Here is a 15,597-nt window from a genome sequence, read left to right as displayed (position 1 = left end):
AACCAAACCAAGCAGCCAAATGGTGTTCTGAACAGGGCCTCAGCTGAGAGCCCAGATGCCTACCAGCATTGACCTCCTCACTTGTGAGTTGAGTGAGCCTTTAGGTAAAATTATGGTCACCAGTCTTTGAGCCACCCTGGCTGATGCTGAGGGGAGCAGAGGCAAGCTCTGGCCAAATTAGAGATTTATAAGCAAAATAAATGCTCTCATTATTTTAAGCCACTAAACTTTGGAGATTTTTTTTTCATGCAGCATAGATAACTGGTACCCCATGTGATTCTTAAGATGCAGGAAGTTTGGGGACCTCCTATACTCAGGGTGTGCCCCCAAAATGTATACACACTTTGAATAATTTTTACTTCCAATGGGTTAAATTTGAAAAGAAAGAAACATCAATTGAGCTATCAGCTGTTAAGTATGTATACATTTTTGGGGGACTCCTTGTATATAAACTATACTAAACGTACCATTAAGTTCCTTGAGGTCAGGGATTAAGTCTTAATAGCCTTCAGATCTTGATCCTTTTTGTCTGAAATAGCTTCATTAATTTTCTTTTTTTAAATATAAGAATAATACATGCGTGACATAAAATTACAACAATATAAAATGCATAATGTAGAAGGTAAAAGGGCTAGGAAGTCTCATGCAATCTTCACTTCACCTTAAGCAATAACCAAGGTCAACAGTTTGAAAGGGCAGTGTTTTCCACATAGCAGATGCTTGATGGATTTGTTATTGAAGAAAAGGTGACATTGTAGATTACAGAAACCTCTTATTGATATTTAATTATATCCTAGATATAGCTCCCAGAATTACTTTCTTCAAATACTTACCATCCTTTTCTTAATGCATTGTAGCTACCTATCAATTAACTGCTAGTGAGGTAAAACTACCATCTTCCTAAGCTTCCCCTCACTATGGCATCTTTATTGAGCAAAGTCAACGTATTTTCCATCATGGTTTCTTATTTACATACTAGAGGCCTGGTTCCTTGGCCTGGCCTGTACCCTCTCATAATCCGGACCCCTCGGGGGATGTCAGACTGCCAGTTTTGGCCCGATCCCTGCAAGCCAGGCCGAGGGACCCCACTGTTGCACAGAGCCTCTAGTATGCATACTAGATCTTTGGTTAATCTCTTCCTGTCCTCTCCCCTCCCCCCTTCTCCCTTCCCTCTAAGATTCATCAGTCTGTTCCATGCCTGTGCATTGAGCGTCTGCCTTCTGGTGGTCAGTGCACATCATAGCTACCAGTTAAACGGTCGCTTAGGCTTTTATATATATAGATAGTATTTCTTCAATACTTGCTGAGTATCTACTATGTTCAAGTCACCATGCTATACAGTGGGGATACAAAATAAGCAGGAAAGGGGCCCTCATATCAAAGAACTCATGGTCCAGAGTAAAAGTCAGCAAGCTTTTTCTTCAAGGGTCAGGTAGTATATATTTTAGACTTTGAGGGCCATATGGTCTCTGCTGCAACTCTGCTGTTGTAGATGAAAGTAACCATAGACAATACACAAATGGTCATGGCTGTGTTCCACTAAATCTTTATTTACTAAAATGCAGCCAGTGGCCAGTAGTTTGCCTACATAGTTTGTAATGTTCAACAAAACTTCATGCAATGATGAAATGTTTCTGTGATGTCCAATATGGTAGCCACCAGCTACATGTAATGAAATGTGGCCAGTGCAGCTGATGAACTGAATTTTAAATATTATTTAATTTTAATTAAAATAGTCATATATGTAGTAGCTACTATATTGGAGAATGCAGGTAGACAGAATGCACCTTATATTCCATTCCCTTCAACTAAATCAAAACTTGGTTTAAAACTCGTCTGAACCAGGAAGCCTTTGTGACTAGCCTCTGTCCATGATGGTCACTCCCTCTCTTACTCTTACTTATTTGGGACTTGTGACATTTTTGCTTGGTAATTATGTGTTTTATAATTATCTTTGAATTGGTTAACTTTTTCTTTCCCCAACTAAACAAAAATTCAAAGATAAAATGTGTCTCCTGATTATTATAGTCATCCTCCTTCTCCACAGTGCCTAGATAGTGCTTAAAATACAAAAGGAGCTCAATAAAGCCATTTGATACCATGCGCTTCCTTTACTGATTTCCCTGACAGGTGGTAATGTTTGCTCAAGACAGATGGTCCTTTTGGACCAGAATCAGCACTTACTTGGAGAATATTTCTACAATAGCCGATGACTTGTTCTTATTGACAAGAGAAAGTTCTTTGGCCGTTACCCTCAATGATAGTGAAGTCCACTGCCGTCGATTAAATGGAGATGATTCCATCTTGTCTACAGATACTGAAATACCTAGTCAATAAAGAAAAGCAGAATATTAGACATAGGAGAGAATTCTCCAGCATCCAAGCACTGGCAGTGTTATGTTGAGAGCAAGCAGAGAGCCTTAGACCAGCAGACCACACTCTTCTACCGGTTCTCTCAAAAACCATAACCTTGGTCAAATGATTCAATGTCTTTGGGTTGTAGTTTCCTGTAAAATGAGAAGGTTAGACCAGATGATCTCGAAGGTCTCTTCCAGTTCCATCATTTTATGACTGACCCTACTGTGCAAACATCGATTGGCCTTTTCCTGAACTTAAGTCTGTTCCAAAGTCACATTAGGAGTGAAATGTTCCACTCTTCTGAGTTACATCCCAGGGGAGGTACAATCAGTATCTCTGTAGACTCAGGTCCAAATTAGGTTCTACCTACATCCAAGTTTCTTTTGGCTGCCCTCTCTCCCCAAACTCTGCAGCACTGACTACTTGTTGGGGGAAGAACTGGGGATAGAGTGTGGATAATATAAAGAGCAAGGGCTTTAAGGCGAGAGAGACTTCGGTTAAAATCATAACTTTGTTACCTTAAACAAATTATATTATCTTTCTAGTTTTAGTTTCTTCAGTTGAAAAAATGAGAATACTACCAACCTTTATAAGGCTTTTGATATAGATTTAAGGAGATAATATATTTAAAATACTAGGCATGTTACAGTAGTATTAAGAGCATTTAAAGTATAATATATTAGTAATCGCTTTTGTTATAATTATTATTATTTTAAGCCTTTTAACAATTGGGAAAATTACTAGTATAATGACTTTAAATTCAGGGGGCTAAAACCTCTATACTTAAATTCTTTCCTAAAATCCTTTCAAGTCAAAGACTGTATAAAACCCTTGGTATCACCTGGTCCCTACTCTGATTTTGTTTGTGTGTTTTTTTGCCCCAGTAATTACCAAAGGAGTTCCAACCTTTGTCCAGAAGAGGTGAGATTAGAAATGAGTCAATAGTTTCCTTATTTAAAGAGTGAAAAATATAGATGAAAGGACTACTTGCAGCTCTCTTTACAACTGCAGAGCATAACTGATCTGGTAGAATGTATGGCTCGGGTACTGCTTCCAACAGCCTTGACAACAGCAGAACACACCGTGCGCTTACCCAAGCAACCTGGGCTCCCATTTCACACTAAAAGTCCTGTGATACAAAGTGCGTGATAAGCAACCCTAAGAGACCGAGCTTCTTTTTCACGTGTAGTACTTGTTTTCCCAACTAAAGCTCTATCTGAAAACAACACTAGATTTGCTATTTTTCTTTACTAATTGGTTCTAATCCCCAAGTTGGAACCCAACATAGAACCCTCTAATGGTAAGGAGCTCTGGTGTTAGAGACAGTTTTGGCATCTAAATGGGTGTTGGCCCCATCACTTAAAGCTGTGTCTGTCCCTAAATCTTAGATTTTTCACCCATTATAATAGTGCTTCTTCATCATATCCTTATGAGGAATAAAGAATATAAACACCCTGACATAGAATAAGTAAACAATAAATGTCTGTTTTTTATATGATCTCTTCTTCCTGGATAAATAACCTTAATTCTATACATGTTCTTTGAAATAAACCTGAATGTATTAAATACTATGTGATATTTCTCTAATTGTTTTCCAGGCTATAACTGACAAACCCACCAAACATTGTCAGCCTTTTCTCTAACAAGAAAAAGGCACTGAAATAACAAACAATTCAGCTACACTTCATTATGTAAAACCACAGTAATAACCCTTTAGAAAATAATAACCAACGCTTTAAAACATTTGGTACAATTATGCTTCTAGCATAGGTGTGGGTATAAATGTTGTCAGTTCTTCTACAGCGATCATTTCTGAATCAAAGAAAAAAAAATACAAAAGATAGGTTCTCAAGTTTGTCTGTAAAAAAGGAAAAGTATAAATTATTTGAGGGACTGAGTATGATTAAGAAAAGGAGTTTAATTCCCAAGTCTAATTCCATGGTTTTGATTTCTCTTGTCCAGAAAGTTAAGAAAAGTCAGAACATCTATTTTGGTATAAGGCTAGGGTAAGCACACTTTATACTCGAGGAATGAGGTGGCTCACATCCTGACCACACTTCTCTTCACAGAAGCATACTGTTATTTCTTAGCACTATAATTAGCATCCTATGAAACAGATAAAGGAAAGAATCACCTGGTATCAGGTTACTGAGTAACTACTCCTGACAGGTGTAGGGAGAGGGCCCTACCCAAATAGTGCGTATAATCTATAGGGCTTGCTAACGTGTACATGAATAATTATAGCACAAGGCAGAATGTGGTTAGAGGCAATGCATGTTTTGGAGTACAGGACCTGATTTTCTGGCTTGGTGGGTGAGACATCGGATTGCCTTGGGATTTAGGAACACAGCAGAATTTCAACAAGCGAGGGTGGGAGGAACAGCATTACACCATTAGGGAGTTGAAATAGCACAGGAGACTTCACTGGAGTTAGACCTCTAGGTGCACTGTAAGTTGACGATAAGCTATGGAAAGACAGAATGGGAAGAGCTTGAAAACTAGGCTAAAGAGTTTGGGCCATATTCCAATAGTGGAGAGAACTAGCCTGTGAGTGAGCTGAGGTCTTGTAATCTTCAAGTGCCACTCCCTAGCACAGCTGTAATCTTTATGGAAAATTAAAAAATCATTTCCCTGAGCCTCATTATGTGCGTTTGTAAGAAAAGAACTCTGTAGTGAATTCCTCAGTCTCTGTGGTGGGAAAAAGAACATTTCTGAAAAAGCAAGTACCCTAATAAGAGCCTTTTTTTGTTGTTGCTGTTGTTGTTTTTAGCTGTTGTTTTTTAATCCTCACCCAAGGATATGTTTTTTATTGATTTGAGAGAGAAAAGAAGAGAGAGAAAAACATTGATGTGTGAGAAAAATCTTGATCTGTTGCCTTTGTACTACTCTCCCCAATCATGAATCGAACCCACAACCAGGATATGTTCCCTGATTGGGAGTCAAACCTACAATCTTTTGGTGTAGGGGACAATGCTCCAACTAACTGAGCTACCTGGCCAGGGCAAGAGGCATGTTTTAAAAAATGATTCTGCAGCAGTGTGTAGCTTGAGAAGAGGGGAAAAGATTGGAGTGCAAATTACTAGTCAAGAAGATCCTAAAACTGTCTAAGTGATAGGTAATCAAGGTTAAAATCAGAATAGGTGGAAATAGAAAGGTGGAAAGAGAGCCCTGGCTGAGTTTCTCAGTGGTTAGAGCAGGGGTCCTCAAATTTTTTTAACAGGGGGCCAGTTCACTGTCCCTCAGACCGTTGGAGGGCCGGACTATAGTTTAAAAAAAACTATGAACAAATTCCTATGCACACACAGCGGCGGCAAAAACACCTGGCGGGCCGGATAAATGTTTTCGGCGGGCCGCATGTGGCCCCTGGGCCGTAGTTTGAGGACCCCTGAGAGCATTCACCCGGGGACAAAAGGGTGGCGAGTTCAATTTCTGATCAAAGGCACATACCTCAGTGGCAGGTTCAATCCCTAGCCCTGGTCTGGGTGCATGTGGGAGATAACCAATTGATGTGTCTCTCACACGTTAATGTTTCTCTCTCTCTCTCTCTCTCTCTCTCTCTCTCTCTCTCTCTCTCTCTCTCTTTCTCTCTCTCTCTCTCTCTCTCTCTCTCTCTCTCTCTCTCTCTCTCTTCCCTCCTTCTTCCCTTCCACTCGCTCTACAAAATAGTGTGTGTCGGGGTGGGGGGTGGGGGGAGGGAGGGGAGGGAATATCATAGATGAGGATTTAAAAAAATACAAAAGAAAGAAAGAGAATTGATTGTTCTTAGAATAACAAAGGGTTTAGGATAAAAGAAGGAATCAAAGCTGGCACCATCAAATTTGAATAATGTTGAATGTTGATGCCATTAACAGAGAGAGTGAATATGGGAAGAAGAGGGAGAATGATGAGTTTTGCTTTACACATGTTGAGATATACATGTCAGAATACAAATACTACTGATACACAGCAGGAAGCTAAAAATTCAAGGCTAAGGTTAAAAATCAGACTTTTGGAAGGAAATAAACATTTTAAAACATCTGTTTCTGGGAAGTACATATCTCACTTAATCCTCACAACTACTTTACAAAATTATTTTATTATTTTATATTTATAATGAAGAAACGGAGATTTAGAGATTTAAATAACTTTATAATGATCACATAGCTATTAAAGTAGCAGGGCTGGAATTTAAATCCATATTCTGTTTGATTCCAAAGTCAATTTTCTTTCCACTACAAGTAACGAATCATGATTAAAACCATCTTTTAGCCAAGGTAGAAAATTGGGTAGCAAAATCTCTGAACCCCGAGCTGCAAACTCATACAAACTGTCTTTCAATTTGAATATATTGGCAAGTATCTTCCAAGAATAAGTATCAGAAATAATCATTTGTTCTATCAGAGATACTTAAAGTTACCTTGGGCTCACTGGAAATACTCTCCATTGTGACTATCTTGGCTTTCATGGGTTTATATTAAAGAAAGGTATGATATCCCCCCCTCCCTCCACACACACATACTTTCAAATGAGGGTCCTATTCTCAGATATTAGAACAATTTCCTTAATTCCTGAAATTCTGCTAAGAGTGAAAAAGACATGTACCAACACCTGGAAAGACCCACTCAGAAGAAGGTGGTCAGTCTGGGCTGCTACAATATCCTTGAATATTTTTTCCACTGCCACATACAAATAATAACAGCAGCAGGGGATAAATGGTGATGGAAATAAGTAAGTAGATAGATAAATAAATAAAGTTACAAAACAAATAGTAATAGCAGCTATCATTTATTGGGTACTTACTAACTCAACTAATCCTTTCCCAACCCTAGAGTATGATTTCCATTTTCAAAAATGTGGTTCATTGAGGTTGAATAAGTTGCCTAAGGTCACATAGCTAATATATGTCCCAGGCAGAATCCAGTGTTCCAGACGGTGGACAAAAAAAGAGTTCTTTGGAAAATAACCTCACAGGGTGATCTGATCATAAATTCCTAACTAGACTTGTCATGGTGGGTAATTATACAACAGGTCTATAACTTCTTTAGTGGAAGGTTTTTAAGCAAACCCTGTTCATTGTTCACATGCACCCCTTTGAAATGCCAGAAGTAATACCCCTCCAAGGTGTAACCACCCTCAAGAAAGCGTATAATCTTAACTATCCTGTAGCCTAATCCCCACTTAGCTTTCTCCCATCTTCATGTAATCTTTCTTACACTCCCTCCTTAATTTCAAATGCATAAAAGAAACTGCAAAACTGTTCTTCTCTGAAGCATTTGAGATTTCGCTTCCCAGCACTGTCATCAATTTGGTTCAAATACTAGTGAACGCTACAAAAATTCTCTGCAGGTTTGGACATTCCGTATGTGAACAAGACTCCAAACCCAACCTCTAAGGGCATATGCATTCTATTACCACTTTGACTGTGAACAAAGAACTGCTGGAATGGTTGACAGTTGTGTGCAAGAGTTAAAGGAAACAGATATAACAAAAATAACTAAGATTTTAGCCTCGGAGACTATAAGGACAATGGCGTATCAAATAAAAAGGGGATACATAGAAAGGGGAATCATTTGCTAAGAAGAAAGATGTCTTCAACTTTAGATACATGTGCAGAATTTTACAAGAGAGCAGTTTAGAAATCAGTAATCAAGTCCCCTCTCCCCCTTTTTATAAACAAGGGAGTTAAACCACATAAAGGTCCCATAATTTCCCAAACTCACCAGGTAGTTAGTATGTGAACCAGAGTTCTAATTCTCAGGTCAAGTTCTCCTTCTTCTTCTTCTTCTTTTTTTTTTTAATCAGAACAGATAGGTTGAGGTAGAATAGCTAAACATTCTACAGGTGAGCTGTAGCCTGGAAATAAAGATCTCTGAACAAAGGTCCTTGAAAGTTTAAGGGTTGGGCAATGACTCACTGGGGTATTTGGCCCCAGGTATCAGCTTCCTCAAGCTATTGCTTAGGGTGAGGTCTCTAGCTGCTCCAGCAAACCTAACAATAAGACTTAAACCTACTGTGATATTCTGATATAGGCTTACCTAACCTAATGAATTGGCTCCCAGAAATAAATTTCTGAATCCTGTTCTTATAAACCCAATCTAAGTCCTCTCTCTCTCTCTCTCTCTCTCTCTCTCTCTCTCTCTCTCTCTCTCTCTCTCTCTCTCTCTCATCTCTATCTCCTGAGATGGCTACTTGTGCAAGAGGCATAGTTGCCTGAATATAGCCTTGAAAAATTAAAGAGGGCAAAGTACAGTTGACCTTTGAACAATATAGGTTTGAACTGTGCAGGTCCACTTACATGCAGATTTTTTTCCAATAAATTCCATTAACATTTTCTCTTCCTTATGATATTCTTAATAACATTTTTTCCTCTAGCTTACTGTATTGTAAGAATATAATATATAATACGTATAACACACTAAGTATGTGTTAATTGACAGTTTATGTTATTGTTAAGACTTTGGGTTAACTGTAGTCAAGTTTTAGGGGAGTCCAAAGTTATACACAGACTTTTTTTTTTTTTTTTACTGATTTTTAGAGAGAGAGGAAGGGAAAGGAAAAAAGAGAGACCCATTGATGTGAGAGTGAAATATCGATTGGCTGCCTCTTGCATGCCCACAACCTGGACATGTACCCTGACTGGGAATTGAATCGGCAATCCTTTACTGAACGGGATGACACCCAACCAACTGAGCCACAGCGACCAGGGCAAATTTATTTATTTATTTATTTTTATTTCAGAGATAGGAAGGGAAAGGAGAGAGAGAGAAACATCCGTTGGCTGCCTCCTACACATCCCCTACTGGGGATCGAGCCCACAATCTGGGCATGTACCCTAACCAGGAATGCAACCGATGACCTCCTGGTGCACGGGACAACACTCAGTCAACTGAACCACACCAGCCTGATACACAGATTTTTGACTGAATGGGGTCAGCTCCCTCACCCTTGTCTGCACTGTTCAAGGGTCAATTGTACAACAAACTCACTTGTTCAAAGAAAATGTTATTTATTTATAAATAGATTGTAGAGTGGTTTTTTTTTGTTGGTTTTTTAGATTGCAGAGTTTTAAAGTTTTGTTTTGTTATTAACCAAAAACTCCTTTCAATTTAGATGTCAACAGATAAAAGGGAGCAACTAGTTAAAAGAAAAAAAAACATTAACAATCTTTAAGGTACAAAGGGAAATTTTAAACAAAAGCAGTGTGAAATATATGCCCACAGAATGTTTTTTTCCCCCCAGAATATAAACTGCATTTATTTCTAAGGCTGTATTTTTGTGTAAAAAGTAGTGATTAAATTCACATACTTGAAAAAAATTTTAGAAGCTAATAGTTTTTATTTTTTTTTTCTTAATAGCTTTTTTTAAACTTTATTTTGAAATAATTTTAGATTTTCAGAGTTACAAAGATAGTATAAAAATTCCGAGATAGCCCAGGCAGTGTTGCTCAGTGGTTGAGTGTGAACATATGAACCAGGAGGTCACAGTTTGAGTCCTGGTCAGGGCATATCCCTGCGTGCAGGAGGCAGCTGATCGATGATTCTCTCATCAATGATGTTTCTATCTCTCTTTCCCTCTTCCTTCCTCTCTGAAATCAATAAAAAATATATTTATGTTATTATTTTTTTGTTGTTAATCCTCACTTGAGAATATTTTTCCATTGATTTTCAGAGAGAGTGGAAGAGACAGAGAAAGAGAAACATCAATGTGAGAGAGACACATGGATTGGTTGCCTTCCACATGCACCCCACAAGGGGGACGGAGCCTCCAACTGAGGTATGTGTCCTTGACCGCAATCAAACTCGGGACCCTTCAGTCCATGGGCCAATGCTCTATCCACTGAGCCAAACTAGCTAGGGTAATAAAAAACATATTTTTTAAAAAGTTCTCATATAGCCTGGCGGTGTTCTCAATGGTTAGAGCATTCACCCTAGCACGAGAGGGTCATGGGTTCGATTCTTAGTCAAGGGCAAGTACTGTGGGGCAGGTTGGTGCATGTGGGAGGCAACCAGTCAATGTGTCTCTCTCACATTGATGTCTCTCCTCTCTCTCTCTCTCTCTCTCTCTCTCTCTCTCTGTCTCTCTCTCTCTCTCTCTCTCTCTATTCCTATTCCCCTCACTCCCTCCCTTTCTTCCACTCTCTCTGAAAAGCAATGGAAAAATATCCTCAGGACTTCCCATATACTTTTCACCTAGCTTACCTTACATTACCACAATACAATTATCAAAAGTAAAAAATAAACATTGGTACAATACTATTAACTTAACTACAGACTTTGTTCCCTGAATTATTTTGTTGCTCAGATTGTTCCACCTTTGGCCATCTGGAGCTCTTTCAGCTTGGCCTGGTGTCCTTTCAACATACTACCAATTTATTTTATTTTTTTATTGTTTGAGCATTTCTTCACTTTCTAGCACTATAAGATGTTCCAGACTTATCTTGTATTTGCCCTGGCACAGCCCTGGACTCAACAACTTCTCGAAAGTGCCTAATTCCTTTTATTAGAGAAACCAAGATCTGGGTACTGGTGTGTTCATTACTATTGATATGTCACTGCTTCTAGGGGACAGAACCAGGAAATATATATATGCATATTAACCTATGTATATATACATATCTGTATTTCTATATCTACCTGTCTGTATACATATTTTTAAACTATAAATTTATAGTGATACTTCTGACTCCAATCTAGCACCATAAGGTTCATTCTAGCACATATTCCCTTTTATTTATTTGTAACTTATTTCTCTGATAGTGAGAAGCCTATCTCCATAGAATTTTGACATAAAAAGAAATCTAGAATTCCAAAATTATGCCATTACCACGATCTACTCCCTCAAAACACTGTATTTTTTTTTTATTCCAGCTGGAATGCTACCCCTTCCTCAATCTATTTGCCTTTCAAGACTCAAGTGAGAAACTACCTCTCGCAGAACCCTTCCTGAACTGCTCCTGACCTACTCCCAATCAGCATAGGTCATTTCCTTTGCCTTATAATTTTATCAATCTTTTTTATCAAGAAAGATTCTTGAGGTCAATGGACTTCTTGCCCTCCTAGTCTCTAGTATATTGCTTTATCAATAAAAGGAACTCAATAAATTTGTCTTGAATAAAACTGCATGAAGGTTTAAATTTTATCCAAAACACTATCAGTACAAAAAAAAATGCTTATTATGCAGTCCAAAACTAATTGTCAAGAAAGGACATATCATTTTTTCAGAACTGTGGATTAGTAATTTTAGTTTATTTAAACTCTGAGATTAAACTCAAGTGACATAAAAAAATGGAACCATTAAATAACTTTAAATACTATACATAAAAGGCTCACTACTCTATTATCCAGGCACATGGTGACAGACAAGTCTGTAGGCATGTTAGGATAATCATTGCTACTGTTCTTGGAAGACCTTTAGCCAGGCCTCTATAGAAACATGTATCCCAGACAGTAGGAAAATAGTGTAACAATGACCAAATTCCCAGGGCTCAACAAGGACATAGATATTTGCATCAAGGCAAATTCACTTTAATAACATTTTTTTCTCTACTTTTAAGGATATTTTGTTGTTAAAAAACACTAAGATTTAGAGCAAAAATAATGAAGAACAGATTGTATAAATGAGAAGCAATGTCGCTTCCGGAAACTGCTCACCAAAGAAACAGAGCAACTTTCACCTGGCACTATTCATCTGTAGTGATTCACATTTTACCACTCCAAAGATAAAAGAAGAAGAAAAAAAGCACTCGGGTAGAATCATCTTTCCCCCTATCTTGCTTATATGTCAGGAGAAAAATAAGTGATATGACAATCCATCTGAGCCCCTGATCTTTCCCTTCTATCTTCCCAGAACCTCGTCTCACCTCCATCTCTGACTTTGCCCTAAAATCTTGCTCAAATTTCTGATATGTGTGTATACATATTTGAAATTTGTATATGGATTAAATAAATAACCCCTTTTTTCTCTTAAGCTTTTTCCCCCCTCAAACTACCTCCTCACCTTACTCCTACCTACACAGCCAAACCTTAGTCTCCAGATACTCACTGTTTCCACTTCCTCATCTTCTATTCATCCCTCTGCCCACTTGTCTCTGGCTTCTACTCCTACCATCCTACTGACATTCTCCTGAAGATCTAACTCAAATCCAAGGACCATATCTCAGTCTTTATCATCTTCTGTTGCCATTTGAATTGTTAATTAGTTTCTCATTTTTGAAATTTTATTTTTCCTTGTTGTTGTTTTTTTCTTAAATGGAACTCTTCTGATTCCTTTCCTATCTTTCAAACCATTCTCAGTTTTCTCACTGAATCCCTTCTCTGGCCCTCCACTCACCTCTGTTCCTAGGCATTAGTCAAGTGTCAGTTTCTCTCCTTTCTGTGGGTGAGCTCAGCCAACCGCAAGTCATCAAAGGTCACTTACACCAGATGATTCCCAAAGCTGTATCTTAAGTCCTAACTTTCCTGACTTCCAGTCCTCGAATTTCCATTGCATGCTGGATAGTTTCCTATGTCCCATGAAGACACATCATAACACAGCCTGAATCATATGTATCCTCCTCCTTTACTTCTACCCCTCAAAGTAAGTTTATTTAACCACAAATAATTTTTTTCAAAAGATGAGCTGGCATATGTATTTTTGCTTATATCAAACAAAACTATCTACACTAATAAAAGAGAAACATGGTAATTGGCGTACAACCGCTACCCTTCCCATTGGCTAATCAGGGAGATATGCAAATTAACTGTCAGCCAAGATGGCGGCCGGCAGCCAGGCAGCTTGAAACTAACATGAGGCTTGCTTGCTTCAGTGACGGAGGAAACCAACATTCCCCGCCTGCCTTGCAGGCCTCTGAGCCTGCAGTTTGAAACATTTTAACAAATATAGAAGCTAAAAAAAACACCCCAGAAACCAGCTTTCAGCGAGCTGGGATCTCAGAGCTGGAGTCAGAGCTGGAGTTATACATTGTTTCGATTACCTACTTTCAGCAGCGGAGGCCTAAGAGCTGGAGCCTCAGAGCTAAAGCTGGCCCAGAATTAAAAAAAAAGAAAAGAAAAAAAGGAGCGGTTGGGAGCTTCCGTCACCTGCCAGCCTGAAAACAGCCCTCAGCCCCTCACCCAGACTGGCCAGGCACCCCAGTGGGGACCCCAACCATGAAGGGTGTGTGACCAGCTGCAAACAGCCATCATCCCCTCACCCAGGCTGGCCAAGCACCCCAGTGGGGACCCCCACCCTGAATGGTGTATGACCAGCTGCAAACAGCCATCATCCCCTCACCCAGGCTGGCCAAGCACCCCAGTGTGGGCCCCCACCCTGATCCAGGACACCCTTCAGGGCAAACCAGCCAGCCCCACCCATGCACCAGACCTCTATCCTATATAGTAAAAGGGTAATATGCCTCCCAGCACTGGGATCAGCGTGACAGGGGGCAGCGCCCAAACCACCTGATCGCCCTGCGGCTCTGTGTGTGACAGGGGGTGGGGCCACAACCTCCCTATCTGCCCTGCCCTGTTCGTGACAGGGGAAGGCGCCCCAACCTCCTGATCAGCCCTGCTCTGTGCCTGATATGGGGGAGCTCCCCAAACTCTGATCGCCCTGCGGCTCTGTGTGTGACAGGGTGCGGCGCCCCAACCCCCCACCCCCACGGGCCCTGCTCTGTGTGTGACAGGCTAGAGCCATAACCTCCCCATCGGCCCTGCCCTGAGTGTGAGAGTGGCGGCGCCCCAACCCCCTGATCAGCCCTGCTCTGTGGGTGATAGAGGGCGGCGCCCCAACCCCCTGATCAGCCCTGCTCTGTGGGTGATAGAGGGCGGCGCCCCAACCCCCTGATCCACCCTGCTCTGTGTGTGACAGGGGGCAGCGCCCCAACCCCCGGATTGGCCCTGCTCTGTGTGTGACAGGGGGTGGCGCCGCAACCTCCCCATCGACCCTGCCTTGAGTGTGACAGGGGGCGGTGCCCCAACCCCCCAATCGGCCCTACCCTGAGCATGACTGGGGGTGGCATCGCAACCTCCAGATCCACCCTGCTCTGTGCATGACAGGGGGCGGCGCCCCAACTCCCCAATCGGCCCTGCTCTGAGCCCAACCAGGGGCTGCACCTAGGGATTGGGCCTGCCCTCTGCCACCCGGGAGCAGGCCTAAGCCAGCAGGTCGTTATCTCCTGAGGGGTCCCAGATTGCGAGAGGGCACAGGCCAGGCTGAGGGACCCCCCTTCCCCCCGAGTGCACAAATTTTTGTGCACCGGGCCTCTAGTCTATAATAATAAAAGCGTAATATTCTAATTAGACCAGAGGTCCTTCCGGACGACCTTTCGGACAAAGCCACTGTGGTGGTGTGGTGGTGTGGTGGCAGGGGCCAAGGCAGCTGCAGCAATGGCCAGGAGCCGAGCACCTTGCATGAATTTCATGCATCGGGCCTCTAGTATAACATAAAAGACAGTATGATATAACAAAATGTGTACAATGTCTAAAGTTAAAAAGAGGACTTACAGGTTCTTTTTCTGCCTTTTTTCCAATTCTGCTGGTCATAAGCAATTTATTCACTGCCCTGAGAAATGTACCATCACCTACATTGGCTTATCAAAAATTCTATATAAAATGTCTCCCATGTGACACAGTGCAGAGAGAATGGCATAGAGGCTAAGAGGATATGCCTTGGAGTTTAAATCTAGCTGTTCAAATCTTATACCACTCACTAACTGTGTGATCTTGGGCAAGTTATTACACTCTGTCTCTGTTTCCTACTCTCTAAATTGGGGGAAAAGAACCTACCTCATAATATTGCTTTGAGAATTAAAAGAAGTTGCTTGCCCAGTCATGGCAAGGAACTTTCTCTCTGAAATCAATAAAAACATATGTAAAAAAAAAAAAAAAAAAAAACAAGAAGAAAAAGGTAAAGATAAAAATTATGAACAACAAAGTGACAACAAATACATATCTATCAACAAGTGAATCTAAAAATCAAGTGAATAAAAAATCTGACCAACAGAATAAACTGGTGAATAGAATCGAATCAGGGGCATAGAAAGGGAGTGGACTGAGAATTCTCGAGGGGAAGGGGGTGTGGAGGGTGTGGGAAGAGACTAGACAAAAATCGTACACCTGCCCTAACCGGTTTGGCTCAGTGGATAGAGCATTGGCCTGCGGACTGAAGGGTCCCAGTTCGATTCCGGTCAAGGGCATGTACCTTGGTTGAAGGCACATCCCCAGTAGAGGGTGTGCAGGAGGCAGCTGATGTTTCTCTCTCATCGATGTTTCTAACTCTCTA

At 40.6% G+C, this 15,597-nt stretch overlaps 1 protein-coding gene across 4 annotated transcripts in view; it reads right to left on the bottom strand.

Moving 5' to 3' along the window:
- Positions 1-15,597, bottom strand: part of LIMA1 (LIM domain and actin binding 1) — a 99,278-nt gene that overhangs the window by 62,289 nt on the left and 21,392 nt on the right. For 3 of the 4 annotated variants that reach the window (XM_036298636.1, XM_036298635.1, XM_036298632.1), the window contains one exon: positions 2,185-2,326. In XM_036298636.1, the coding sequence (XP_036154529.1) occupies positions 2,185-2,303 (119 nt within the window). In that variant the 5' untranslated portion in view covers positions 2,304-2,326. Of the gene's footprint in view, positions 1-2,184; positions 2,327-8,057; positions 8,074-15,597 lie in introns of those variants that run through there. The other variant, XM_036298634.1, reaches the window with a different exon arrangement.

Source organism: Myotis myotis, unplaced genomic scaffold, assembly GCF_014108235.1.
Source record: "Myotis myotis isolate mMyoMyo1 unplaced genomic scaffold, mMyoMyo1.p scaffold_m19_p_3, whole genome shotgun sequence".
Taxonomy (NCBI): domain Eukaryota; kingdom Metazoa; phylum Chordata; class Mammalia; order Chiroptera; family Vespertilionidae; genus Myotis; species Myotis myotis.
Note: the sequence above shows the minus strand (reverse complement) of the source record. Positions and strands in the feature narration are given on the sequence as shown.